The sequence below is a fragment of the Ceratocystis lukuohia genome, assembly GCF_044167205.1.
Source record: "Ceratocystis lukuohia strain C4212 chromosome Unknown Supercontig5_pilon, whole genome shotgun sequence".
Classification (NCBI taxonomy): domain Eukaryota; kingdom Fungi; phylum Ascomycota; class Sordariomycetes; order Microascales; family Ceratocystidaceae; genus Ceratocystis; species Ceratocystis lukuohia.
The window spans coordinates 36237-63387 of NW_027263524.1; the positions used below are offsets into that span (position 1 = coordinate 36237).

Below are 27151 nucleotides of genomic sequence, written 5' to 3' on the forward strand. Positions count from 1 at the left end.
TGAAAAGCTAGAGAAACAGGAGTCTGTGATCAGGATAGATGTAGCAAAAAGAGCCAGGTGAAGAAAACGTTGTGGATGTACGAAATGGCTGTACCATGAATTTCGTGGTGAATAGCTTGGGAGCAGAAACAACAAAGGAGGAGAAATAAGAGAAACAGGGGAAGGGTAAGTATACCATCAAGTGAGGGGAAGGGCAACCACTTGCCCAGTTTATTTATTACATATGCAAAGGTCAGGATGCCATTCACAATGATTGGCTCAATGTGCAGCACTTGGTGGCCGACTATGTAGTGTAGTATTTTCGCCAACAACATAGTGCAACCAGGCTTTGTAGTGCAGTCTTTTGAATCATGTGCTCAATCCTATATTAGATTCAAAGTATAAAGGTAGCAATGTGCATGATGAGCGAATGCACCAACTGCACGAATACCAAAAATATCACCATCTTCGCATCTAATCCACTATTTGTACACTAAAAATCAGGGATTTATCAAAGAATGAGGCTGATTTTGTTCTCGCTAACCTGGAATTAGGTCTCCAATCTGCTGCAAGGTTTTACTAGGTGCGTTATCATGCCCATCGTCGCCGACTGAATGGCATTCAATGTCGGCGCAATACCGTCCCCAACTCGCGGAAACTATCCAATCTAGAGAATCAGTTGATTTTCCAGTTCATTCTTGACCCGGATTCATGGGAGCTTCCCCCACAACTACAGTTGTTGAAGAAATGGCCAACCGACGTGTGCGGCCACAATAGGTTCGGATAAGTGGGGCACGTATGGGACGCCACTTAACATATATACTGCGCCACACAACACAATGTCTGGTGGCTTTTTCGCCAAAGCCATCGTTTCTAAAAAAACCGAGTCTGTAAGGGCTGCGCCTATTGGCCAGCCTTTCCCCCCCCCCCTTCAGCAGATCCCACCCATCACAAGGACCCTTACCCTCACGATGCTTTAGATTAGTTTCCTTTCCTTTGCTTTCTAATGTGCAATATCTGATTATCTCTGGACCTGATCATACGCAACAATCTGTGAACCAACACGCTACAACCTCAAACATGCTTGTTCACTTCATTGTTCATGAATCCTTTGAAGCACCAGGCGCTTATGAAACTTGGGCTTTGAGTCGAGGATACGATGTCACGTTCACTCGACTCTACCTAGGTGACACCCTGCCCTTCAATGTTGGGCGGCTCGATGCACTCATCATACTAGGAGGCCCCCAAAATCCGTCAACCACAAAAGACGAATGTCCATACTTTGATGCCCCAACTGAAAAGAATTTCATTCTGCAATGCATCAAAGCAGGAAAGGCTGTAGTTGGGATTTGCTTAGGCTCTCAGTTCGTTGGTGAGGCCCTGGGGGCAGCCTGGGAGAAAAGTCCGGAGACAGAAATCGGCAGTTTCCCCATCACTCTCACCACGGCCGGGAGAAACAATGACAAATTCAAACACTTTGGCCACTCAGAGGAAGTTGGTCACTGGCACAACGATATGCCGGGACTAACTCCTGATGCCAAGATCATTGCTCTCAGCCAGGGCTGCCCCCGCCAAATTGTCGAATACACCAACCTAGTATATGGATTTCAGTGTCACATGGAGTTCACTTCTCAAGTGATTGAGGGGTTGATAGAAGCAAGCAAGGAGGAATTGCAGTCGTTAACTGGGCGCAAATACGTTCAACAACCTAACTCCTTACGGGCAAACGACTATGGGAAAATGAACGCGAAACTCATGACATTCCTAGATTTCCTTATAAAGGAGTACAACATGGCTCAGCATCAATAGGGCGGGCACATAGTGTGACAACTGGTGACTGATGAATAGACATGGTGATGCAAAGATCCTTTTTCATTTTACTAGGTAACGTCAATGATAAGCGAATGCACCAACTATGCGAACGCACCAAAAATCTTCCAATCTCTCATTTTCACATTTAATTCATTATTTGTCCACCAAAAAACATGGCACAACCAAAAAATGAGGCTAATATTGTTCTCGCTCTTCAGGCCCTTCAAAATAACCCGGAGGCAGGTCTCCGACCTGCCACAAGATTATACCAGGTGGATTATCATGCCCTTTGTCGCTGACAGAATGGAATTCAATGTCGATGCAATACCTTCCCCAACTCACACAGACTATGCAATCTAGAAGAGCAGGTCATTGTCCAGTTCATTCTTGACTTAGAGTCACAAGGGTTTCCCCCACAACTACATGGTGGGGTCTTAAGTGGCTCAAGCACTTCAATCACTATACAAGAGCCTAATCAAACAGTTACTATTGGCTTCTCATCCTTGACGGGCATGAAAGCCACCACTCAGTCGATTTTGAGAAGTATTGTGAAGACAACTATATCATTACACTTTGTATGCCAGCTCACTCCTCTCACCTATTTCAGATTATTCCGACAGTGATCTAGCGCCTCATCTTTTACCTACCCTTGCAGTAATGCAGGTAGCTAGAGTAGCTGAAATGGATGAGACAACATGCAATATGCCATCATGCAGGTATACCATAGATAATTCTCAAAGTCAACCAAGTCATTACTTGCATGTCCATTGAAGATCAGGAGACCGTAACAAAACAGTCAGTTGAGATGGTTTTAGTGTGTCAATTAAACTACTTAGGTGACCCAAGGCCTACATCACTATGGGTATAGTAGTTTTCAGTCACAGTAATAGCCCAATCCTTTAGGGATATACCTCCCTGGCTACCAACTAATGACGTGATGCGACGTTATAGAATAGATCTCTTATTTAGAATGGCTAATATTTTCTCAGGTGCTCTCTAACCCACATCCCGTACCTTAAATGCTTTACATATAAACACGCATGAGGTTTTATGGAAGGATGTCAAGCCGTTCATAGGTCTTCAGCCACAGGATGTACAGGCATGGATGTGACACTCCTCAACATGCACGGAGCGTCACGCAATAGAACCACAATGAACAGGAAAATTGTCCTTGGCATTGATCACTTGGATTACTGCAACCGATTCTTGATTTCTAAGCTGTACTGATTTCGTCTTTCCTCATCTTTATCAACCAACGTCAAGTTCGTCCGTTTCCGACAGGCGTTGCGTTATGTTCACAGAGCAGTCAGTCGTCTATTTCTTTAATATAAAGTAGCTGTTGGGGTAACCCTTGCAAATCTGGATCGGGAATAACCCTGTCCTGATTTTTCCCCTCCTAGATTGGTGTAGAGATTCAGTCAAACTGAAGTTGAGTACCATTACTTCAGCGATGTAGTTGAGGTTCGGAAATTTCATAGATGCTAGCAGCATTTCAGACAGATAGTTTTAGATTATGTAGAAGGGCTTGAACTACAGAAGGCACTTTTGCTTGGGTTTTGCATTGTAAAATGTTAAGGGCTCCAGTGGGTAGGATAAGTGTGTCGCATGCTGGTGCTCTGTACATGCCCCCTACCTTCAAAATGAAAGGCACTCAAGACCCACAAAAGTGTTATCGCCCCCAAAGCTTAAAGCTTGATTATGGTATGGGGGTGTGAGAGATGAAAACTTGGTGTTGTGTAGCGCACTACACATGTCAAGTGGCGTCCCATACATGCCCCATTTCTTCAAAACCAAGACTCACACCTCTTGTGGCTGAACACCCATGAAAGGGTTGAGTTGACACCCATGGTGAATCCTCATGAACACATTACAAAAGAAATGAAGCCCAAGGACGCAGCATAGAAGTAAAACCTTTCATAAATCAACTGGTTCAAACAATAAGATCTATTCTACACTTAGAGACGGCCATCAATTTTTGACAAGAGATCTATTGACACGTATGTAAATCCATTGTCTGTCCTGCTCTGTTGAGAGAACTTCCAAGGGTGCTTTGGATAAGCTTTGGGCGAGTTTAGGAGAGGCGAGCTGTTAGTATGAATGTAGGAAATAATGGCTACTTAGGATCTGACTAAAATGAAATAAAAACAATCAATGAGTAGTTTTGGCATATTTTCTCTTTTCTCAGAAGTTTTACTCACAATGCGCATCACCCTCTATTGTGGTGATTTTGCATGAAGGCGTTCAAGTTAGTCTATCCACATCATTTCCAAGGACTGGATATTACCTGTGACATGTGGGTCAGCCACATGGTAGTGCCACAGCGTGGCTGAGGCTTCATATTGTTAGAACATGCTTCTCGGGTTATTAGACCTACACGCTAATTACTTTGCCTATGATGATTGATCTGTCAACGTCAGATCACATTTAGACTACTGATCTTGGTGGGGGCTATTTCTTCTCTAGACGACTCGACTTACTGTGCTAATGCAATCAATCCGACAATTCGAGATCATGGGATGACACCCAAGAAACAAGAAGATCTGCAATGAAGCATAGATTAGGAACATCCTCCTATGCCTGGGATAGATAAGGAACACTATAGTCACCTTCTAGAAACATTGAAATAGCGTTTCGCTAAATACTGTTACAAGGATCCATTTTCGTTTTTAGATTTTACCTTCTTATTTCCGTCTATCTACATAACAGTGCATTTCACATGCTGGCCTTATTTCCGCTGCATCGTTGGAAATAATGCCACTACTCTAACATCTCACCACCACCTGTAGGCAATCTCAAGTAGCTCATTACTTTCCAAATCAGTTGCATTTAAGAAGTATCAGTGCAGCGCCACTGTTTGTGATTGAGCATCCACTATAGCATAATGATTAAATATCTCATTTCCGACATCTGACTACTTGATATGTGGGTTGGGAATGGGCTGAAGTGTTTGTGTATGCATTTTTGCTCATCTATGTGATAGCTTCATGGCTTTTATAATATTATCTATCCCTGCCCTACTGACTGCTGCCCACTTGTCCATATTTTCTTTTAAATTCTGCACCTGCTGCTGCATTCATTTACTTGTGTTGTGGTATTTCTACTGTTTTCACATCATATCCAAGTGTTGCACTGGCCTATACAACTTCACCTTATCGGACCCAAGCACACAACATTCCAAGTTTCAGTTCTTTCATATACCAACCACATACCTCTGGCTACTATCTATCTTTTTTTTGTATCAAAGTCTCTTATCCTACCTTCTTCTACTCACTATACTATCATGTGGCTTCCAAAGTTCATCCAATCACTCTTCATGCTGGCCCTGTTGTCTACCCAAGTCATTGCAGGCAACAAAGACGTCCCTCGTCCCTCTCAACTTGGCCTTTCTATACATCAGAAGGACAAATATGGCTGGCAAAAAGTCACAAACGATGATGGCTTTTTCACAAAGGTCTTCGTTGCCAAGGACCCGAGTTTCATTCAAGCCTCTTCACTGCAAAACCCAACAGCCACTCTCAAGTCCTATCAAGCTTTGCTGAGTATCTGGGAAAGCCAAACCAGGCTCACTGTGAGAAATCTTGAACAGATCATGTACACTCGCATTGTCGGGGAGGATATGCTCATTATTAATCAGGCCTTGGAAATGTTGGGCCATGACCCTTCTGGCACAAAGTCAATTTTTGGTATTGTGATCTCAAAAAACTCCCCAAAGCACGCTAAAATCTGGGATTTATTGAGTACAGCATCGTTTGCCACGGATGCTGTGGAAATTTGCGCTGAGTATCGGGAGATGAGCAACCGGTATGTTGAGTCGTTTAAGATTGGCAGATATCATGACTCTGATAAATGGGTCCACATTAAATTTGCTACAAAGACTGAGTGATACATTGACAGGAGTTCTTAAGCTTCCTATCATTCGTTCAATTATCCATAGATAGTGTGCAGCTCAGAGGGTTGACACTGAGTTTAAGCCACAGTACGCCCCTAAAACCCTACAAAATAAACTCATACATAGATAGCTGGTAAGGTTTAGTTGGTTATTTGCTTGTGGCCTTCAATATAACTCTTACCTTACTTCTTTCTTCATTTTTTCTTCCACTGTTGCTTGTGATTGCTTGATCGGATGTGCTACTGTAAATAATGCCAATGTACTGTGAAGGTCCGCATTGCCACGTTTATCGCAGTACAAATGTAATGAGATAATAGTCGTAAGAAAGCTGTGTTGAACCCTTTCCCAACTTAGCAGTGCCCTTAGCAAGATATCTCCACTGGCTTCATTATGCTCTTCTTGGCTGAAAGATGAGGAGAAGAGAAATACTTTTGTATATGCACAATCAATGGCTACATGTGGAACAGGGTGATTCCCATGTTAGTCATGGCTCTGGGTGTGACAAATATTGCAGATGCCTTGTTTCATATTCCTACAGACATTGTAGTGTATCAAATTCTTCACTTTCCAATTTTCAGTTGGCCAATGCAGAATGAAAAACAGTCTATACAGGACTCAGAACTCAGGGAAGATTTAGTGCACTGTCTTTGGCATCATGGAAATCTAAGGTTTGGGGAGCCTAGGCTCTTACAGTCATCACGATATTCAATTTCGTCTAGCACATGACAACTACATGTAATTTCATCAGTCACATCCTTTGGGCTATTCCATATGAATCAGTCTCTCTGTCATAGCGGAAGAGGTAAAATGTACACTGAGATAGTGAGGGACAAGCCATACCAGTATGATGCCGAAGTATTGATAGTATTACAGAAGACATGGCTGTTGAGATGGTAAGATTTATAGCTGACGCACCCGAGATCTGTCTTTTCAAACCCAAAAGGTGAAGTGGCTGCCAGGGCCTACATCACTATGGGTACTGTCGGAACAATCTACTGATCTGAATTCAGTAGATTGTTCCGACAGGTACAGTAGTTTTTAGTCACTGTAATAGCCCAATCCTCTAGATGCTTTCCTCTGGCTACCAACTAATGAAGTGGTGCGACATTGTAGAATAGATCTCTTATTTAAAATGGCTAATCTTTTCTCAAATTCTCTCTAGCCCACATCCCGCACCATAAATGCTTCATATAGCGATGGCACCTATGAGGCTTTATGGAAGGATGTCAGCCTTTTCACGGGTCTTCAGCCACAGGATGTATGGACATTGGTTTTTAACGCATGGGGCATGTATGGGACACCACTTAACAGGCATGGACCACCACGCAACAGAATCACAACGAACGGCACAATTTCCCTTGGCATTTATCGCCTAGATGACCACAACAGATTCTTGATTTGTAAGCTGCACTGATTTTGTCTTTCCTCATCTTTCTCGACCTATGTCGACTTCAGCCGTCTCCGACAGGCGATGCGTCGTGTTCACAGAGCAGCCGGTTGGCCATTTCTTCAACATCACATAGCTGCAGGGAACCCCTTACCAATCTAGGTCAAGAATAAACATAAAATGTTTTTTTCTCCTATATCAGCTAGATGACATGATGTAGGGGTCCAGTCGAAATGAGACTGAATACCATTACTACAGCGACGTAACTGCGGCCCAGAAGTTTCATGAATGCTAACAGCTTTTCAGACAATTAGCTTTAGTTTATGTAATGGGATTGATCTGCAAAAGGTGTTTTCGTTTGGACATTGGATTGTAAAACGTTGAGAGCTGTGGTAGGTAGGGAAAGTGCATGGCATGGCATGGTCATGATGTTGGGCGACGCTCCACCCATTACTTCCTGTATCCAACGACCTACAAAAGCAAAAGAGTTGACACTTACAACGCCTTGAGCCATTCATATATGCTTTGGGACGTAAGAGATGAAAACTTGGAGAAAACTAGCAATTTTTAATAAGAGATTGATTTACATGTATGTAAATGCCTTGTGTGCCTTATTTTATCGAGAGAACCTCTGTGGGTGCGTTGTATAAGCCCTGGGTCAGTTTAGGAACCCCTAGCTTATCAGTTAGTATGAAAGCAGGAAATAAGTACTAGCTGGCAATAGACACAATCTATGACCTGTTCAAGCATACTTTCTCTTTTCTAGGAACTTTTACTTGTATTACACATCTCTCTATCTCTACTTTTGCACAAAGTCTGTCGGGTTTCGTGGTGTAGCATTAACCCTTCTATGGGCCTATAGCCATAGAAGACGAACATCTGGTGATCTTTCATGAAGAATTTCAATGCAGTCTATCTACATAATTTTCAAGGACGGAAGATAACCTGTCAGATGTAAGTCAGCCACATGGTAGTGGCATAGTGAGGCTGACTCTCCATATCACTACAGAATATGATTCTTGGGTCATTGATTGAACCTGGATGCTAATTGCCTCACTCATAATATGCATCTGTCAACATCACATCATATCTAGACTACCGGAACAATCTTTTATTCGTACAGTTCCTACTAACCTTGATGGGGCGACTTTTTCTCTAGACTACTTGACTTACTATTATAATGCGATGAACCCGAGATTATGGGATGTCACCTGAAATACGATGAGATCTGAAATGAGGCATAGTTTATGAACATCGTCCTAGGGCTAGGATGGCTAAGAAACATTTTACTCACTTTGTACATACATTGAAACAATGTTTATCTTCGGAATTTATTTTCGTCTTATTTTGATCTTATTTCCGTCCACATAACAGCTTATTTCACATTCTTGCCTTGTTTCCACTCCATCGTTGGCAATAATGCCACTACTGTAACAACATCTCACCACCTATAGGAAATCTCAAGTAGCTCATCACTTTCAAAATCGATTGCATTAAGAAGCATCGCTATGAGTATGAGTATATTAATAGGTTGAAAGACTAAGCACCTAGAAAGATAAGGAGAATAGCATTCTGGGAGTGATGATGGGCGGCTTTAGTCTGATGTAACACAAACGCACTGCACGCTGATTGAATGCACTTTTGTGCACTGCCACTCTTCATGATTGAGAATCTACTGTAAAAATAGCGATTAAATAGCTCTTCGCTGATATCAAGCTACTGGACAGATGGATTAGGAATGGGGTGAGGCATTTCTATACGTATTGTTGTTTAAATATGTGATAGCTTCCTCGCTTTTAACGTACTCATCTCTCCCACCAACCACATATACCTATGCCTACCTTCTTTCCTTTTCTTTCCTTTCCTTTTTTTGCATTTTCAAAATCTCTTACTCCATCTTCTTCTACTCACTATAATATCATGTGGCGTCCGAAGTTCGTCCGATTGCTGTTTATGGCTGCCTTGTTGTCTACACAAGTCATCGCCGGTGACAAAAAGGTCCCTCGTCCCCTTGATCTTGGCCTTTATATACCTCTGGAAGCTGAAAATGGCTGGAAGGAAATCAAAACCTCTGGAGGCTTTTACGCCAAAGTCTTCGTTTGTCCTGATCCGCAATATATTGAAGTTGCTTCAGTGCAAAACCGAATAGCTACTTTTAAGTCCTATGAAGCTTTGCTGAGTATCTGGGAACATCAAAGCAGGCTCCCTGCAAGGAATCTTGAAAAGATCAAGTATGATTGCGTTCTCGGGGACGATATGGTCATTATTAATAGGGCCCTGGAAATATTGGGCCATGATATTTCTAGCGCAGAGACGATTTACGGTATTGAGATCTCAAGGGACTCCTCAGATCACGCTGAAATCTGGAACCTTTTGAGTACAGCATCATTTGCCAAGGATGCTGTGGAAATGTGCGCTGAGTTCCAAGATATGAGCAACCGGTATCTTCAGTCATTTGAAATTGGCAGATATTATGACTCTGATAAATGGGTCCATATTAAATTTGCTACAAAGACTGAGTGATACATTGACAGGAGTTCTTAAGCTTCATGTCATTCTGCATGGTGTGTAGCTCAGAGGCTTCATTCTGAGTTTAAGCCACAGGACACAGCAGCAGTATCCCCACAGGCCTACAAAATAAACTTATACATAGATACGTGGGAAAGTTTAGTTAGTTGTTTGCTTATGAGCTTCAATAAAATCATCATTTCTTTCCCCATTTTCTCTTCCGCTCTAGCCAGATATTTAAGAAGCTGATAGCGACTGTTCGATCAGACCCTTGTACAGTAATCGATGTGCTTGAGCCACTTGAAACCTGCATCATTGTCGGTCCAGCCATTATGAGTCATGGCGATAGCCCAATCCCCTGGCAGGTTACTTTCTTGGTACTAACTGGAGAGGTGATCTTGGTCTGCAACCATGATGAATGGTGCGACCGCCTAGCCTTTGGCATTGATAGCCTGGATAACTATAACGCATTCCCGGTTTCTAGGCCACGCCGATTTAATCTTTCCACGCCTTTCTGTACCTGTGGCGACAATTCTACTTGCAATGACACTCATCATACAGCTACTCTCGTCATAGTTGTAGATGTCAGCTAGGCCGATGACATATTTTGCGATTGTGTTCTCCACAAGCCAACTAGTCTCATCGAAGTTGTACAAATCTGCATCTTAGATACCATATCTGGTCCTCATGCTCTAGACAAGTGTGCACTACGCGTTCCTTTTGTCAGGATCTTCACAAAGGGCTCTTTAGTAGTCGTATGCATGATTACAACACCTCGAGAAGTCTAGTTTTAGGTTTACGAAGTTTGAAGCTCATAGCTTTCTAACGTGTCTTGAACCGTGTTTAGCCAGAAGGACATTGGCCATATCTTCCACATCAATAAGCCAGGGTGGAAATCCTTGCAAATCCAAGTCAATGATATATTCGAGAAGAGTCTCCTATCCTAGCTCGATTAACTTCATTAAACTGGGGCAGATATCCTTTCGAGCACGCTGTCCGTTCATTCTGTAAACGAGAGTGGTCCTTGGAACATCATAAAGATTCGCTGCTGCCCTAGTGCTTATTTTAGGCTCTCGCTTTATAGCCTGAATGGCTAGCAATAGCGTCTGAGAAACCCAAGGGTCAGGGAGGCTGGCCTTGTCCTCGATCAGTTTTGGAGTATGTAGCTGCAGGTCAAGCTTAGATATCACACTTTCTGGATGTAAAGGAATGATTCCAGCGCCTCTGAAACCCCCGTTAATATTGCTTTCTGTCATAGCTACTTGGTGGCCAGCATAAAAAGCCAAAAAGAAATGAGTCTTGGAAACGTGGGTTATCGAGCACCTAATTAGATGCTCAATTTCTCGACCATGGGCCTTCTTTAGTGGCCCAAAGCACCTGAGATCAAGAGGCTGAAGTAGGTGAGAGGAATGAGCTGGCATATAAAGTGTGATGATGTGGTTGTCTTCGCAATATTCCTCAAAATCGACTAAATGGTGGCTTTCATGCCCGCAAAGGATAAGAAGCCAATAGCGACTGTTTGATCAGGCCCTTGTATGGTGATCGAAGTGCTTGAGCCACTGAAGACCCATATCATTGTCGGTCCACCCATTACGAGTCGTGACAAGAGCCCAATCCCCTGGCAGGTTACTTTCTCAGCACCAGCTGGACAGGTGATATTGGCCTGAAACCACAATGAATGGTGCGATTACCCAGCCTTCAGCATTAATCGCCTGAATAACTGTGACCCATTCCCAGTTTCCAGGCTGTAATGATTTAGCCTTTCCACGCCTTTCTGTACCTGTGACTACAATTCCACTTGCAATGGCGCCCATCATAAAGCCAGTCTCATCAAAGCTATAGACGTCAGTGAGGCTGATACCATAATTTGCAATTGTGTTCTCCACAAGCGTGAAACAACTGTGAATAATAGCTGGATCTTCGCATTGGGCCCTCCTGTGGTCATATCTACGATTAAAACGCGTCTTGAGGTCGAGCTGTCGCTTGACAAAGTTGGAAGCTCAGACCTTGCTGACGCGTGACGCGTCACTGTTGGTGAGCAGTCAGTTGGCAATTTCTTCAACACCACGTAGTTATGGGGGAAGCCATTGTGGATCTAAGTCAAGAATGAACTGGACAATGACCTGCTCTTCTAGATTGCATAGTCTGTGTGAGTTGGGGAAGGTATTGCATCGACATTGAATTCCATTCTGTCGGCGACGAAGGGCATGATAATCCACCTGGTATAATCTTGCGGCAGGTCAGAGACCTAATTCTGGGTTACTTTGAAGGGCCCAAAGAGCGAGAAGAATATTAGCCTCACTTGTTGGTGGTGCCATGTTTCTTTGGTGCACAAATAGTTGATTAGATGCAAAGAGGAGAGATTGGAAGATTTTTGGCGCATTCGCTTATCATTGATGTTACATGGAGGATAAGTCTTGTGGGGAATCTGCCTTCAGTTGGATTAACGCTGGGTAAAGCCAAACATGAATACTTCAGCTTAGTTGTGCATGATAGAAGAACTTGACACTTGAGAAAAAGGAATAGAGAGACAAGTGTCACCTATTCGATCAATCTGTATACCAGCGCGGTTCCATGTACAGTTGTACAGGATCACGGGTGACTTCAAAAGAAACATAACTGAATTCAGTAGATTATTCCGACAGTAACCCAACGCCTCATCTTTTACCTACCCATGTAGTAACACAGCTGAAATGGATGAGACAACATGCAATATGCCATCATGCAGGTATACCAGAGATAATTCTCAAAGTCGGCCGAGTCATGACTTGCATGTCCATTGAAGATCAAAAGACTATAACAAAACAGCCAGTTGAGATGGTTTTAGTGTGTCAATTGAACTACTTAGGTGACCCAAGGCCTACATCACTATGGGTATAGTAGTTTTCAGTCACAGTAATAGCCCAACCCTCTAGGGACATACCCCTGTGGCTACCAACTAATGAAGTGATGCGACATCATAGAATAGATCTCTTATTTAGAATGGCTAATCTTTCCTCATGTTCTCTCAAACCCACATCCAATACCTTAAATGCTTGACATATAAACACGCATGAGGTTTTATGGAAGGATGTCAACCCCTTCATAGGTCTTCAACCACAGGATATATGGGCATTAGTTTTGAAGGCATGGGGCATGGATGTGCCACTACTCAACATGCACGGAGCGTCATGCAACAGAACCACAACGAACAGCACAATTGTCCTTGGCATTGATTGTCTGGATGAGTGTAACCGAGACAACAGGTACACGCGCCCCTCCCAGTTGGTATTCGCGCCCCTGGCAGCAGGTACACGCGCCCCCATTTGGTATTTGCCCTGGAAATTACTTCATGGGCATCACGTTTTGCTACATGGGCATTAGGCTTATGTGGGCATCACATTTTACGCACTCTGATTGGCTTTAGCCTCCAGGTACAAGCCCCACAAAGGCGGTGAAGCATGTGCACTTACAGCCAGCCAAATATCAAGGATTCTTTACAAGTAGCAACACTACAGCTACTGTGACTTTCTTCTTCTGGAAGGGCCATTGCACAGCCCTTGTCTCTATACTGTTTATTTTAACTGTCTTTGCATTCAAATCTAACCACTTGGTGCTCATTCTCTAAGTAAAATGCAATCTCTCTCTCTACTTATTAGATGTAGGACATGTTACTGTTCAGTATCTTTATCTATCCTCCTCTAGATGTCAGCTACACCCCTTCTTCCCATTCTGAGAGGATTATCCCCCAGCTCCCAGGTGACCTCAGCCTCTATACAGTCATTACTCCTGTCCAAATATGACATTATCTCCTCCTTGGTTCACTGTCTCAAACCAGCCGAACTAGTGCAATACTTTATTCACGTAGTTACACATGAAGTTCCTGGTATAGGCAACTGGCTGTCAAGAGGATGTTTTCCTTGGCAGGGGCTGGCTGGCATCATAGTAACATAGACTTGAGAAATCATATTTCAGCATAATGAATGAAGTCTTGAGCACAATGAATATCCCTTCCTTTCTATTTACCTTTGTGCAAGGATCAGCCATAGAATTGGCCAGTGAGAGAGGTACATGGGCAGAATTCTAGAACATGTAGAATAGATCTTAAATGTTGAATCAGTTAGTTTATTAAAGGGTTCAAGTCTATGCTACGTCCTGGCACTATTCCTTTTGTATTGTGGTGTCAAACATGTCACGTGATCAGCCACAATAGGTTCGGATAAGTGGGGCACGTATGGGACGCCACTTAACATATATACCGCGCCACGCAACAGAACATGGAATGCACCAACGGAAATATTTCTAGCCAATCAGAGTTCATAAAATGTGATGCTCGCATAATCCTGATGCCCATGTAGTAAATTGCCGCACCTATGCCCTATGGGCCCCCAAGATTCAAAAAGTGTTTAGCTCAATACTTTTACAAGGATTCATTTTTATCAGATTTCACTTTCTTATTTCTGTCTACATAACTTCGCATTTCACATGCTGGCCTTATTTCTGCTCCATCGTTGGCAATAATGCCACTCACTAACTCTAACAACATCTCACCACCTGTAGGCAATCTCAAGTCGCTCATTACTTTCCAAATCAGTTGCATTTAAGAAGTATCAGTGTAACTGCTAGTATGTGAATATATCGAAAGACCAAACACCTAAAAAGATGAGGAGGATAGCATTCTGGGTGTGATGATGCCCCTTGGTTTGACACAACACACACGCACTGTCCACTGATTGCAAAGACTTTTGGGCAGTACCACTCTTTGTGATTGAGCATCTGGTATAGCATAGCAATTAAATATCTCATTTCTGACATTTGACTACTTGATATGTGGGTTAGGAATTGGCTAAGGCGTTTATGTATGCATTGTTGCTCATATATGTGATGGCTTCATTGCTTTTATTGTATTATCTCTCCTTGCACTACTGACTGCCACCCTCCTGTCCACATTTTCTTTTAAATTCTGCAACTGCTGCTGCATTCATCCACTGGTGGTATTTCTTTTATTTTCAGATCGTCCTCAAGTGTTGTGCTCACTTATACAACCTTGCCTTATTGAACCCAAGCACACAACATTCTGACTTTCCGTACTTTCATATACCAACGACATCTACCTCTGGCTATTGTTCATATTTTTTCTTGAAGTCTCCTATCCTACCTTCTTCTACCCCCTATACTACCATGTGGCTTCCGAATGTCGTCCAATCACTCTTCACGGTAGCCTTGTTGTCTACCCAAGTCATTGCAGGCAACAAACGCATCCCTCCTCCCTATCAACTTGGCCTTTCTATACCCAGGAATGACAAGTCTACCTGGATGGAAATCACAAACAATGACGGCTTTTCCACCACAGTCTTGGTTTCCAAGGACCCGAGTTGCATTCAAGTCTGTTCCCTGGAAAACCCAAAAGCCACTTTTAAGTCCCATGAAGCTTTGCTGAGTATCTGGGAAAACCAAACCAAGCTCACTGTGAGAAGTCTTGAACAGATCATGTACACTAGCATTGTTGGGAACGATATGGTCATTATTGATCAGGCCTTGGAAATGTTGGGCCATGACCCTTCTGGCACAATGGCACTTTTTGGTTTTGTGGTATCAAAAAACTCCCCAGAGGACACTGAAATCTGGAATTTATTGAGTACAGCATCATTTGCCACAGATGCTGTAGAAATGTGCGATGAGTATCGGGACATGAGCAACCGGTATGTTGAGTCGTTCAAGATTGGCAGATATGAGGACTCTGATAAATGGGTCCACATTAAATTTGCTACGAAGACTGAGTGATACATTGACAGGAGTTCTTAAGCTTCATGTCATTGGTGCAATTATTCATGGATGGTGTGTAGCTTAGAGGTGTCAGTAACCTAAATCAGGGTTGCCAGGATTTCTGACCCTGATCCAGTTCAGCCAAATGTTAGGGCTAGTATCAGACATCAAGGGCCTTGTTCCAAAGCCCATGTGCTTGATCTAGAACATGGTGGTGATGGATATATAAACTGGCTGAGATCAGACATAGATAGATATAGAAAAACTTCAATAATCAAATTCTTCAGTTTCCAATTTTCAGTTAGCAAATGGAGAATGAAAAACAGTGTATATAGGACTTGGAATGTGGGGAAGATTGACTGCACTGACATAGAGCTGTTTGTGTTGGATGAATGTTGGATGAACTACATGGAGGATGGGGATGGGTTATTGTGAACCTGCCTTTTGTCGGATTAAATCTGGGTAAACTCGAGCCTGAATACTCCAGCTTAAGTGTGCATGATGGAAGAACTTAACAGACAACCTTCACCAATTCAATCAATCTGTATACCAGCACGGTTCCACTTGCAGTTGTACAGCATCACGAGTGACTTCCCATGTGATAAAAACTGAATTCAGTAGATTGTTCCGACAGTTTGACTAATTCATGTGGACACGGGATCAATGCAAGAGTCAAGTTGAACCTTTGTGAGCTTGAGGCCTAAACACTACACAAGCTGCAAGTTCTTTGATTCAATCAAATCACTCTACAAATCAGGGCAGCTCGACAAAGCGTCCTAGTTCTCTCCAGCCATAGTGACTACCCTAATATCATGTACTGGGCATCCCCTTCGACACCAACACCAAATCATGGCAGCCCACTGTTATAAACAGATCGCTTCTTTCATAAATTGGGAGCTGCTGTGAGGCAGGCTTGAGATTATCTCACTATAGCCAGACATACATAGGATAGACAGACAATGTGAAAAGAAACACACCTGAAGACTGCTAACCAGCTGACTAGGTTTGATTGACTTCGTGAATTGAAGTTTCGATCCCATGAAGGTAGCAATCAAAAACTATTTAATGAGGAATCAAATTTACTGCCAAATCCAAGAGAAGATTGGCTACTTGCATATAAGCCAGATATGCTAGGCTCAACAGCTTGAAATACATAGCATGTTGACCAACATTCACTGATGCCTCTTCTTTCCTAGCAATATGTGATTCATAACGTGCGTGACAAGTGTGTTGATCAGTCAAGCCAGTGAGTAAAAAAAACCCTCAACCTACAACACTTCTATTTGATCCGATTATTTATAACCACCCAATATGCCACAAACTTCAAATGACGCTGGAACTCCTCCTGCAGTTCAATCTCTTCAACAAAATCCGTAACCAAGCCTCCGAGGTACAGCATCTGTTTACCAGGTCCCCTTCGAGACCTCACATCGCCGCCACCACGGCATCCAATCACGATGCAATACTATCTCAAAGTCATGGAGACTATCTGATCTAGAGGAACGGATAATAGTCCAATTCATTCTAGACCTTGATTTGCGACGATTTCCCTCGCGAATGTGTTTATGGAAGAAATGGCCAGTTCTCTGCTAGCTGACCGCGATGCGTCACCTGTTGACAAGTCTTGCGCTCATACCTTCGTGAAGCGACAGCCAGAGCTGAAGACAAGTTCATGTCACAAATAAGACTACCAGAGAACTAAATGTGAAGATGCAACGATTATTTGTGGGTGGGTTAGGCTTCTTTAGAACACAATCCTGAAGTATGGTACCCGATTAGATAATATCTGGAACTTTGATGAGCCTGGCTTCATCATGGACATCATAACGGCCGGAATGGATGTCACAGGTTCGGAAAGACGAGGAAGACCGAAATCAGTGCTACTTAGATATCGGGAATGGATTACTGCGATCCAGGCGATCAATGAAGAAGGTCAATCGATCGCGCTGTTCATCATTGGGGCAGGCCAATATCACCACGCGAATTGGTACCAAGATTGCAGCTTTCCAGGCGATTGGGTTATTGCAACCGGCAAAAATGGATGGACAGATAACCAGTTGGGTCTCGGGCGGCCAAAGTACTTTTTACCAGTCTACGACCAACCTATCAACTAGTCCCCATCGTCTTCTGATCCTTGATGGTCACGAAAGCCGCCACTCCGCTGATTTTGAGAGATATTGTGGCGAGAACAAGATTATCACTCTTTAGATGCCGGCCCATACATCTCATCTGCTTCAGGCTCTTAATTTTGGGTGCTTGTCAGCCCGTAAAAAGGCATATGGTGGACAAATAGAGTATCTGATCAGATTCTCTATAACCCACATTTCCAAGATCGAGTTCTTTTCCACATTTCACACCGCTTTTGAAGCTACTTTCACTGAATGCAATGTTCAGGGACAGTTTAAAGTCGCTGGAATTGCTCGTTTGACCCGGAAAATGTGATCTCGAAGCTGGATGTGCAGCTGCGGACTCCATGGCCTCCCAGGGAGGTTACTGAACCCTGGACCGCTTGGACTCTCAAGACCCCAAAGAAATCACTTGAGGCCCAACATCAACCTGAATGCCTCAAAAGCCGAATAAGACAAAGAGCAAGATCCATAAGTGATGAATGTATGATGAATCAGATGAGATCCGCTCTTCAGAAACGACATGGATAGATACAGAGCAACTTCAATATTCCCTTTTTCTTTCTTCTCCTCTATACAGTACATTCAGTAAATCCTCCGAATATCTACTGTTATCTTCAGCCATGGGATGTATTGGCATTAGTTTTGAAGGCATGGGGCATGGATGTGACACTATTCAACATGCACGGAGCGCTAAGCAACAGAACTACAACGAACGACACAATTGTCCTTAGCATTGGTCACTTAGATGACTGCAAATGATTTTTGATTTCTAAGCTGTACTAATTTTGTCTTTCCTCAACTTTATCGACCTATATTGACTCCAGCCGTGTCCGACAGGCGTTGTGTCGTGTTCACAGACCAGTCAGTCGTCCATTTCTTCAACATAAAGTAGCTGTGAGGGAACCCTTGCAAATCTAGGCCGAGATTAGACACATGGTTTTAGATTATGTAGAAGGGCTTGAAGTGCAAACGGCACTTTTGCTTGAGTTTTGGATGGTAAAATGTTAAGGGCTCTGGTAGGGAGGGCAAGCGTGTGGCATTCTGTACATGCCCCCGACCGTCAAAACAAGAGCGGCTGAAGACCCACAAAAGAGTTGTCACTAGCAGAAGCTGCTTGAGTATGGGGGGGAGGGGTGACAGATGGAAACTTGGAGACCGCCATCGTTTTTTAACAAGAGATCTACTTGCATGTAACTATGTAAATACAGTGTTTGTCTTATTTTGTGGAGAGAACTTCCGAGCGTGCTTTGGATAAGCCTTGGGCGAGTTTAGAAGAAGCTAGCGGTATGAAAGTAGCAAATAAGGGTTAGTTAGAATCTGACTAAATTGCAATCAACTCTCCCTCTTACAACCCTCGGGGGGGTACCTTTGAGGTCTGGCGCCTCCCCTTCTTCCGGGCTGCTAGAGGACGACGCCTATGACACTGATAAGCGTCTTTCATTCTTTTCTTTTTCTTTGACTCTGTCATGGATTCAGACAATGAGCTGTGGAGCCTTGAGGCCGCTCTTGCCCAACTTTGAGGAACAATCTCGTCGTCGACTCGCCCCCTTTTTCACGACAACTTTCGCGATCGCCAACTCCTCATCGCCACAACACCACTCCAACTCAAGGAGTTCACCTTCACGCTCAGGACTGAGTATTTGAGAGTTCACACAGTCCACACCTTTTTCTTATGTTTTGTTTTTTCTCGCGCTCCTCTGTCCTCGGACAGACTGGTGACTGTGGCAGGTCACTAGAAAGGGGGCTGCCTTAGGTCACATCCACACCGCATGAGGCAGCGGCCACTAGGGCGGTGGAAGGATAGACCATGAGCCCTCGGATGCTCACACAGTATGGTTGACTTTCTCGTCGCTTGACGGGATGCCCAGACTGCACTGGAATCTGTTGTCTTGTCTCCATGATCTTCATGGCTTCAGGACACATAGCAGATTTTTCAGAGGAACGAATGTTTGTGGGGAAGTTGGGAGTCGATTCCACTTCTGGGTTTAGGGTTTGTCTGGGGTTTTTGTCGGTGGGGAAAGGGGGATGTGGAAAATGGGAAAACCAAAGGTGTTGCAGCAGCCACGCATAGAAGGACAAAACCACTGTACTCCGCCGGGGCCTACCCCCGTGCCGACAGCCGGGGGCCTTTTAGACTAGTTTTTACACGGGGCCTCCACCAACCAAAAATATCAGGTAACCAATCCTAGAACCCGACAGGTACGCCCTCGGGCCGCGCTATACAGAGACCCTCCTGGCTATATTGCTGGACCCTAAAAAGTCATAGGAGAAGGTTGAAGTCTATGCGTTCCTGTCACTGCGGACCGCCCGGGAGGTGCTCCCGGCCGGAAGGCCGTCGTATTACGGTGAAATAGCTGTAGGTAGACGTTAAATAGTACAATCAACAATCAACAATCGACTAAATTGCAATAAACACACTCAACGACCAATGTTGACATATTTTCTCTTTTCTAGGAAGTTTTACTTGCATCACAAATCACCCTCTAATCTGGCGATTTTACATGAAGACTTTCAATTTACTCTATCTACATCATTTCCAAGGGCTGACTATAACCCATGAGATGTGGGTCAGCCACATGGTAGTGCCGCAGCGTGGCTGAGGCTTCATATCATTAGAACATGCTTCTCGGGTTAATAATTAGACCTAGATGCTAATTGCCTCGCTCATGATAATACATCTGTCAATGTCAGATAACACCTAGACTAAAGGAACCATTGTATATTCGGACGCTTCCTTCTAATCTTAATGGGGCTATTTCTTCTCTAGACCACTTGACTTGCTATGCTAATGTGATGAATTAGAGATTATGGGATGACACTCGAGATGAGACGAGATCTGACATGAGGCATAGATTAGGAATACCCTTCGATGGCTGTGATAGCTAAGAAATATTTTAGTCATCTTCTAGACACATTGAAACAATGTTTAGCCAAGTACTACTACAAGTATTAGCTTTTTCAGGTTTTACTTCCCTCTTATTTCTGTCCATACAACAGCTTATTTGACCTTCTTGCCTTGTTTCTACTCTACCGTTGGCAATGATGCCACTATTGTAACGACATCACACTACTTATAGGCAATCTCATGTAGCTCATTACTTTCGAAATTAGCTGCATTTAAGAAGTATCACTATAAGAGTTAGTGTGTTACTACATTGAAAGACTAAAGACCTAGAAAGGCGAGGAGGATATCATGCTGGGAGCTATGACAAGCTTTAGTCTGACGTAACACATGCAGTGCACACTGATTGTAATGGCTTTTGTGCACTGCCACTCTTTTGATTGAGAATACGCTGTAATATAGTGTTTAAATGTTTCATTTCCGACATCTGGCTCCTTGATATATAGGCTGGGAATGGGCTAAAGCGTTTATCTACGCATTGTTGTTCATAAATGTGATAGCCTCATCACTTTTATTGTACTTATCTCTCCCTCCCACACTGAATGCCACCCACTTGTCCACATTTTCTTTTAAATTCTACACCTGCTCCTGCATTCATCCTCTTATGATATTTGTCTTATTTTCACATCATCTACAAGTGTTGTGCTGGCCCATATAGTCTTACCTTGGCAAACCCAAGCATACGATATTCCAGGTTTGAGTATATCCATCTACCAACCACATACTTCTAGATACCTTTTTTCTTTTTTTCCAAATCTCTTATTCTACCTTCTTCTACTCACTATACTATCATGTTGCTTCCGAAGTTCATCCAATCACTCTTTATGGCGGCTTTGTTGTCTACCGAAGTCATCGCAGGCGACAAACAAGTCCCTCGTCCCCATGAACTTGGTCTCTACATACCCAAGGATGACAAGGATGGCTGGAAAGAAGTCACAACCCCTGACGGGTTTTTCGCTAAAGTCTTCGCTGCTAAGAATCCGAATTTTATTGAAGTCTCTTTACTGGAAAACCCAACAGGCGCCTTAAGGTCCTACGAAGCTTTGCTGAGTATCTGGGAATATCAAACCGGGCTCACTGTGAGAAGTCTTGAAGAGATCATGTACGATTGTGTTGTTGGGCCTGATATGGACATTATCAACAAGGCCCTGGAATTGTTGGGCTATAACCCTTCTGGCACCGATGTGATTTTTGGTAGTGAGATCTCAAAAGACTCCTCAGAACACAGTGAAGTTTGGGATTTATTGAGTACAGCATCGTTTGCCACAGATGCTGTGGAACTATTTACTGAGTTCCAAGACATGAGGAACCGGTACATTGAGTCGTTCAAGATTGGCAGATTTTATGACTCTGATAAATGGGTCCACATTAGATTTGCTACAAAGGACGAGTGATACACTGACAGGAAGTCTCAAGCTTCACGTCATTGGTACAATGATCTGTGGATGGTGTGTGGCTCAGAGGCTTCACTCTGAGTTGAGGCCACAGGACACAGCAGCAGTACCCCTACAAGCCTCCAAAATAAACACTAACATAGATAGGTGGCAAGGTTCAGATGTTTGCTTGTTAGTCCCATTACAACTATCATTTCTTTTTCCATTTTCTCTTCCGCTCTAGTCAGAGATTGCTTGATCGGATGTGTTACTTTAAGTAATGGCAATTCATTGTGAAAAACGGCATTCCCACGTTGATAGTAGCACAAACATTTTGACGGAATAGTAGTAGGAAGGGTATGTTGACGCCTTTGCCAACTTTGGAGCGTCTGTAGCAAGTTAGCTCTATTGGTTTCATTACGTTCTTCTTCGCTGGAGAATGAGGACAAGAGGGGTACTCTGGTATATTCATTATTCATAGTCAATTGCTACATGTAGAAGGGCGTCATTCTCATTCCAATCACTGCTTCGGGCGTGAACAATACTATAGATGCCTGCTTTTATGACTACCACAGATACAGCAGTCTAGTAAACTCTCAATCTTTTGGTAATGTGTTGCCCATGCAGAATATGCAGAATGGGAATAACGGTAGATATTAGGAGGACGTACTGAATGTCCTGTGAAGGAAGGAAGAAGGCCCTTGATGTATGATACTAACCCTAGCGATTGGACGCACTGGATCAGGGACCGCAATCCTGATAACCCTGACTTAGGCTACTGACAGCAGCATTTTATACAGCATTTACAATGAGTCCAAGATTGGCTGTGATATATACATACCCCTTGGACTAATTGAAGTGCACAAGAGATAGAGATAACCGCCAAGTCAAGAACCTTGTTATCTTGGAGCCTAAAGACCACGCGAACTGTAAACCTTTTAATTTAATTAAATATTTGCGAAATATTGAGTAACTAGTGTCAGTAACCTAAGTCACGGTTACCAAGACAGTTGACCCTGATCCAGTTCGCCCTTACGTTAGGGTTAGCATCAGACATCAAGGATCTTCATCCTAGGCCCAAAGCGCTCGACCCAGAACATGGTAGTAATGGATATATAAACTGTTGCGTGGCGCGGTATATATGTTAAGTGGCGTCCCATACGTGCCCCACTTATCCGAACCTATTGTGGCTGATCACGTGACATGTTTGACACCACAATACAAAAGGAATAGTGCCAGGACGTAGCATAGACTTGAACCCTTTAATAAACCAACTGATTCAACATTTAAGATCTATTCCACAGGTTATGAGCCTGCGTTTCCCAGAACAAATGCTAGAAATATCGATCCAAAAAATGTAAGCGTGGAAGCAAGTCCCGCCTCATGAGTCAGTTCACGACGATGAACCTCGACACAGACCCCGATTTCGGCGCCATCTGCAGGACCAGGAGCGTTTCCATCTTCCCATTTTAGACTGATTCAATAAGATCTATTCTGCGGACGCGAGAAATATCGATCTCAAGGATGTAGGCGTGGAAGCTAGTTCCGCCTCATGAGTCAGTATGCGAAGACAAACCTCAACTCAGACCCCGTTGTCGTCGCCGTCTGCTGTACCCTCAGTGTTTCATTTCGGTCTTCCCACTCTACTACCCGTGGTAGAGCACACTCATTTCTCTCTCCTTTGCATCACGTTGCCACTCTTTTCTGTGCATTTGTCTCAATTTTCTTTTCATTTCAAATCGCACACTATGCGTATTTTAGATACTGGTTATCAGCCCATCTTTACTTCGACTGATGTCGTACACCACCGCCGCAAAAGATTTTCCTCTCTTGCCTCCCACCTTTCGTCCAGGCCTCTTCAGAACACTCAGCATTCTCACCATGAAGACGGCCGGATTCTTACCAGCGGACAAGGCCGCCAACGTCAAGAGCACGGCGGCATCAACGTCCAGTCACAATTTGGAAACCGTCACTTCGACTTGGATCGTTACAATCCCTAACATCAGTCGATCGTGAGCGAACGAAGGGTCTACCTACGGTAGAAGGGGGGTGTTGCGTGGCGCGGTATATATGTTAAGTGGCGTCCCATACGTGCCCCACTTATCCGAACCTATTGTGGCTGATCACGTGACATGTTTGACACCACAATACAAAAGGAATAGTGCCAGGACGTAGCATAGACTTGAACCCTTTAATAAACCAACTGATTCAACATTTAAGATCTATTCTACATAAACTGGCCGAGATCCGTCCCTCAGACTAGACTTAGATAGCAATAATCATCATCAATAATCACTCACTCTTCTTTACAGGACATTCAGTACGTCCTCCTAAAATATACTGTACTAGACTTTGTTGAATTGAGGAGGAAAGGCATGTTATAAAGTGGGTCTAGTACGACTATTTGATTGGCTCAATTATTTGGAGTTAAGTGGGGCATTAAATTTTCATGTGCAAGTAGGAAACTATTATGGTGCGAATAGGAATACTCTTGCTTATTACTTCAAACATCACCATGGCATTAAAAGCTTTGATCATTGAACTTCTGAAAGACCAAGCTGCTTTGTTGTTGATTTCCCTTCAATTCTCTATTCATCACTTTCTTCAAGTCACACCTACCCCTTTCACTGCCCTCTCCATTTAATATTGTGCTGCAACCATATCTGTAAGCAACCTTACGACTACTTCTACATCTTATGTATTCTATGCTGATGTTATGACTATAATATAGTTGATTAAAAAACAGCTCACTGCTTTCAAAATGACGAATCACCCAGGGCTCCACCTCTCATTCGACGAGATTATGAACCTCTCAACATTTGAAGACGTCTGTCAGTATGCGAACTGGCCCCAGAACAGCACACCACACCTGTTAATGACTGAAATACCCCCTGAAGCTCATCAAGACTGGATCCGAGAGTGGTGTGCTTTTTCAATTACAACAGCATGCTTTAAGTATCCACAGCTACAGGGACAACTTGATAAGCTGAAGGAGAAAAAGGAGTACATCGACATCAACAACTTGAAAGTTTACCTCGCATTGAAGGTATCCTACACTGAATGGGTTAATATGTGTATCTTTGAGGATAGTGTTGGGAACATACTTATCCCTGAGATTCAAAGGGTCTTACACCAAGTCGAGGAATACACCAAGCAGCAACCCTCTCCCTATGATGTTGAGCGGACAGTTATAGAAAAGGCATTCACCATTGGTGAAAAGGCTCATCCCGACTTTGGCTATGCTAGTGCTGATCTCTGCCAAATACTCGAGCAATACCATCGCCAATTCCTGTCGAAAATGGAACGCTACTTGTCGCCTTACACGTCGATTGTTGCACCATCAGGGACAGGAAAGTCATATACTGTTTCGCAGCTCGCTGTTAAACACAACAAGTATGTGATTTACCTGAACTTTGCCCCTGAATACCATAGAGGCTATCCAGGAAGATCAAGCTACGCCTCTCTCATTTTGCAGGCCCTCAACAATGTAAATAAAGGTTTACCCTTTCTTGAAAGACGCCGCAGGATGGAATGGATCTGGAGTATTGTTATTTGGGCGCTTTTGCGACTGGCCAGATCAGCCCGGGCTTCTGGGGTGAGCGCCCATGACTTCTTTCGCTTGCAAATCGGTGGGGGCGACGTTAGAAAACAAGATGTCATCACATCTGCTCTTCAATTCGCCATCAAGCAACCCCCATTTCGTTGTCCAACAATCGAAGTTCCTAACCCAACAGCTGACTGGCAAGCTTTCGATGATCACTGCAAAAATACATTCACTACACCTGGGCCTCAAGAAATGACCAATGATGATGCAAATAGTTCCATACAGCCACGCAACCTCGAGTTCGTCATTTGTATCGACGAAGCACGGAATCTTTTGGGAGGACCTCGAGGAGACAGCATGCTATTCCATTCTCTACATCGGGCTCTTTGGTGGGCTGCTAAATGGGGGAATGAAGAATCCTTCTTTGGCGTGTTTCTTGATACAACACCCAAAGTATCTAATCCCTCGCCTTCTAAACTATCACACCCCAGCCAGAAGGTCCGAACTGGGGAACGACCTAGTGCAATTCCGTTTCCTCCCTACCACCAGTTTTTCACCAAGAATATCTACGCGCCACCGACCCCAGCTCAGCTCGATACACCAAACGTATCCTGGGATTTATTGTTAAACTTTGGTCGGCCTTTATGGGGAGCACTACTTCAAGCTGGGAGTTCATGTGTGGGTGTTGTAGAGCTCTGCAACGAAAAGTGCCGGCCTAGCCAAGGGCAATATGGTGATTTCGATACAAAGACTGGCCTTCTAGCTCTCCTATCGTACCGAATCCCATTCACCATCTCCGATTTTGCACTTGCCGAAAACCTTGTCTCCCACTGGATGCACCCATTAATCGATGTTTCAGACAACTGTGAGCAGATCATGGTACTACAGCCTAATGAGCCCATCTTGGCCGTAGCTGCCCTTCAGCATGGAATGACGATGGCGGACACACTTCTCCAAGCTCTTGTTGTGCTCGGTCAGGAACTCTACTGGAACAATGTCAGTGTAGGAGACATGGGTGAGTTTGTTGCAGGGCTCATTCTTCTTCTTGCATTTGATACTGCATCACTGCAGCAGTACCCTGAGCCTCTTCCTCTCCAGTGCTTTCTCAACAACTTGCTTGGGCATGCTGTTGTGGAAGATCTCTTGAAAGTCTCGGAAAATTCATTACAATCAAATTTTGGCCAGATGCTTTCTTCTGGAACAGTGTTCTTCAATCGGCTTCATCGCCGGGCTACTGCGCCATCAACAACAGACATCTACAATATGTATAGAACCTGTACAGCTTGTTACCTTCCCCCTGATCTCCATGGGGTTGATATCCTTATTCCAGTGTGGGTTCCTTCAGAACATGAGAGAGAGGCCTACATTGGCTGCATTCTTGTGCAGGTCAAGAATAAAGCCTACCATCGATTTGCCGCCAATGCAAAGAACTCTGCATACGATCATACATATCGTGGTTTCACAGCACTAAAATTCAGTCATGAAATGCCTAGCATTGGCTTCGTGATGTGTCTGCAGGGTATAACACATGGCTCTGCAGTTAGGCATTGTTCTCGGAGTGATAAAAAGAACCTTGGCATCATTCTGTCTGTTGGGCTAGACGCAGAACGGTATCCAATGTTCCAGGGGCCACCAGAAGATCCCTATACATCAGTCAAGCAGCAAGTCTTGCGTTATTTCCAGTCGATTTTATCTGCAGTAAATACGCATGAGCTGCAAAAGAACAAGAATGCCCACGAGCGTATTCTATTCGAGACAGAGTATTTGCCCTGATTGCAGTAAGAGAATGTGGGCTGGGAGCTCGTCTTGATTGGCATTTTTAATGTCTGGACTTTACCATAGTTTGTATCAATACAATATAGTGCTATCATCAATTTTATCAG

At 43.7% G+C, this 27151-nt stretch overlaps 6 protein-coding genes across 6 annotated transcripts; all 6 read left to right on the forward strand.

The window, feature by feature from the left end:
* Positions 1–1059: 1059 nt before the first annotated feature.
* Positions 1060–1788, forward strand: HOO65_050010 (putative glutamine amidotransferase-like proteinC13C5.04; the record flags this gene model as incomplete). Its single annotated transcript, XM_071000757.1, has 1 exon — positions 1060–1788. The coding sequence occupies one exon, from the start codon at positions 1060–1062 to the stop codon at positions 1786–1788; it is 729 nt and encodes a 242-aa protein (XP_070858069.1).
* A 3283-nt stretch (positions 1789–5071) lies between these two features.
* Positions 5072–5674, forward strand: HOO65_050011 (uncharacterized protein; the record flags this gene model as incomplete). The annotated part of the gene is made up of 1 exon (XM_071000758.1): positions 5072–5674. One exon carries the CDS (start codon positions 5072–5074, stop codon positions 5672–5674), a length of 603 nt encoding a protein of 200 aa, XP_070858070.1.
* A 3313-nt stretch (positions 5675–8987) lies between these two features.
* On the forward strand, positions 8988–9590 carry HOO65_050012 (uncharacterized protein; the record flags this gene model as incomplete). The annotated part of the gene is made up of 1 exon (XM_071000759.1): positions 8988–9590. One exon carries the CDS (start codon positions 8988–8990, stop codon positions 9588–9590), a length of 603 nt encoding a protein of 200 aa, XP_070858071.1.
* Positions 9591–14735: 5145 nt separating this feature from the next.
* HOO65_050013 (uncharacterized protein) lies at positions 14736–15338 on the forward strand (the record flags this gene model as incomplete). The annotated part of the gene is made up of 1 exon (XM_071000760.1): positions 14736–15338. The coding sequence occupies one exon, from the start codon at positions 14736–14738 to the stop codon at positions 15336–15338; it is 603 nt and encodes a 200-aa protein (XP_070858072.1).
* Positions 15339–21142: 5804 nt separating this feature from the next.
* On the forward strand, positions 21143–21745 carry HOO65_050014 (uncharacterized protein; the record flags this gene model as incomplete). Its single annotated transcript, XM_071000761.1, has 1 exon — positions 21143–21745. One exon carries the CDS (start codon positions 21143–21145, stop codon positions 21743–21745), a length of 603 nt encoding a protein of 200 aa, XP_070858073.1.
* A 2740-nt stretch (positions 21746–24485) lies between these two features.
* On the forward strand, positions 24486–27041 carry HOO65_050015 (uncharacterized protein; the record flags this gene model as incomplete). Its single annotated transcript, XM_071000762.1, has 1 exon — positions 24486–27041. One exon carries the CDS (start codon positions 24486–24488, stop codon positions 27039–27041), a length of 2556 nt encoding a protein of 851 aa, XP_070858074.1.
* Positions 27042–27151: the final 110 nt, after the last annotated feature.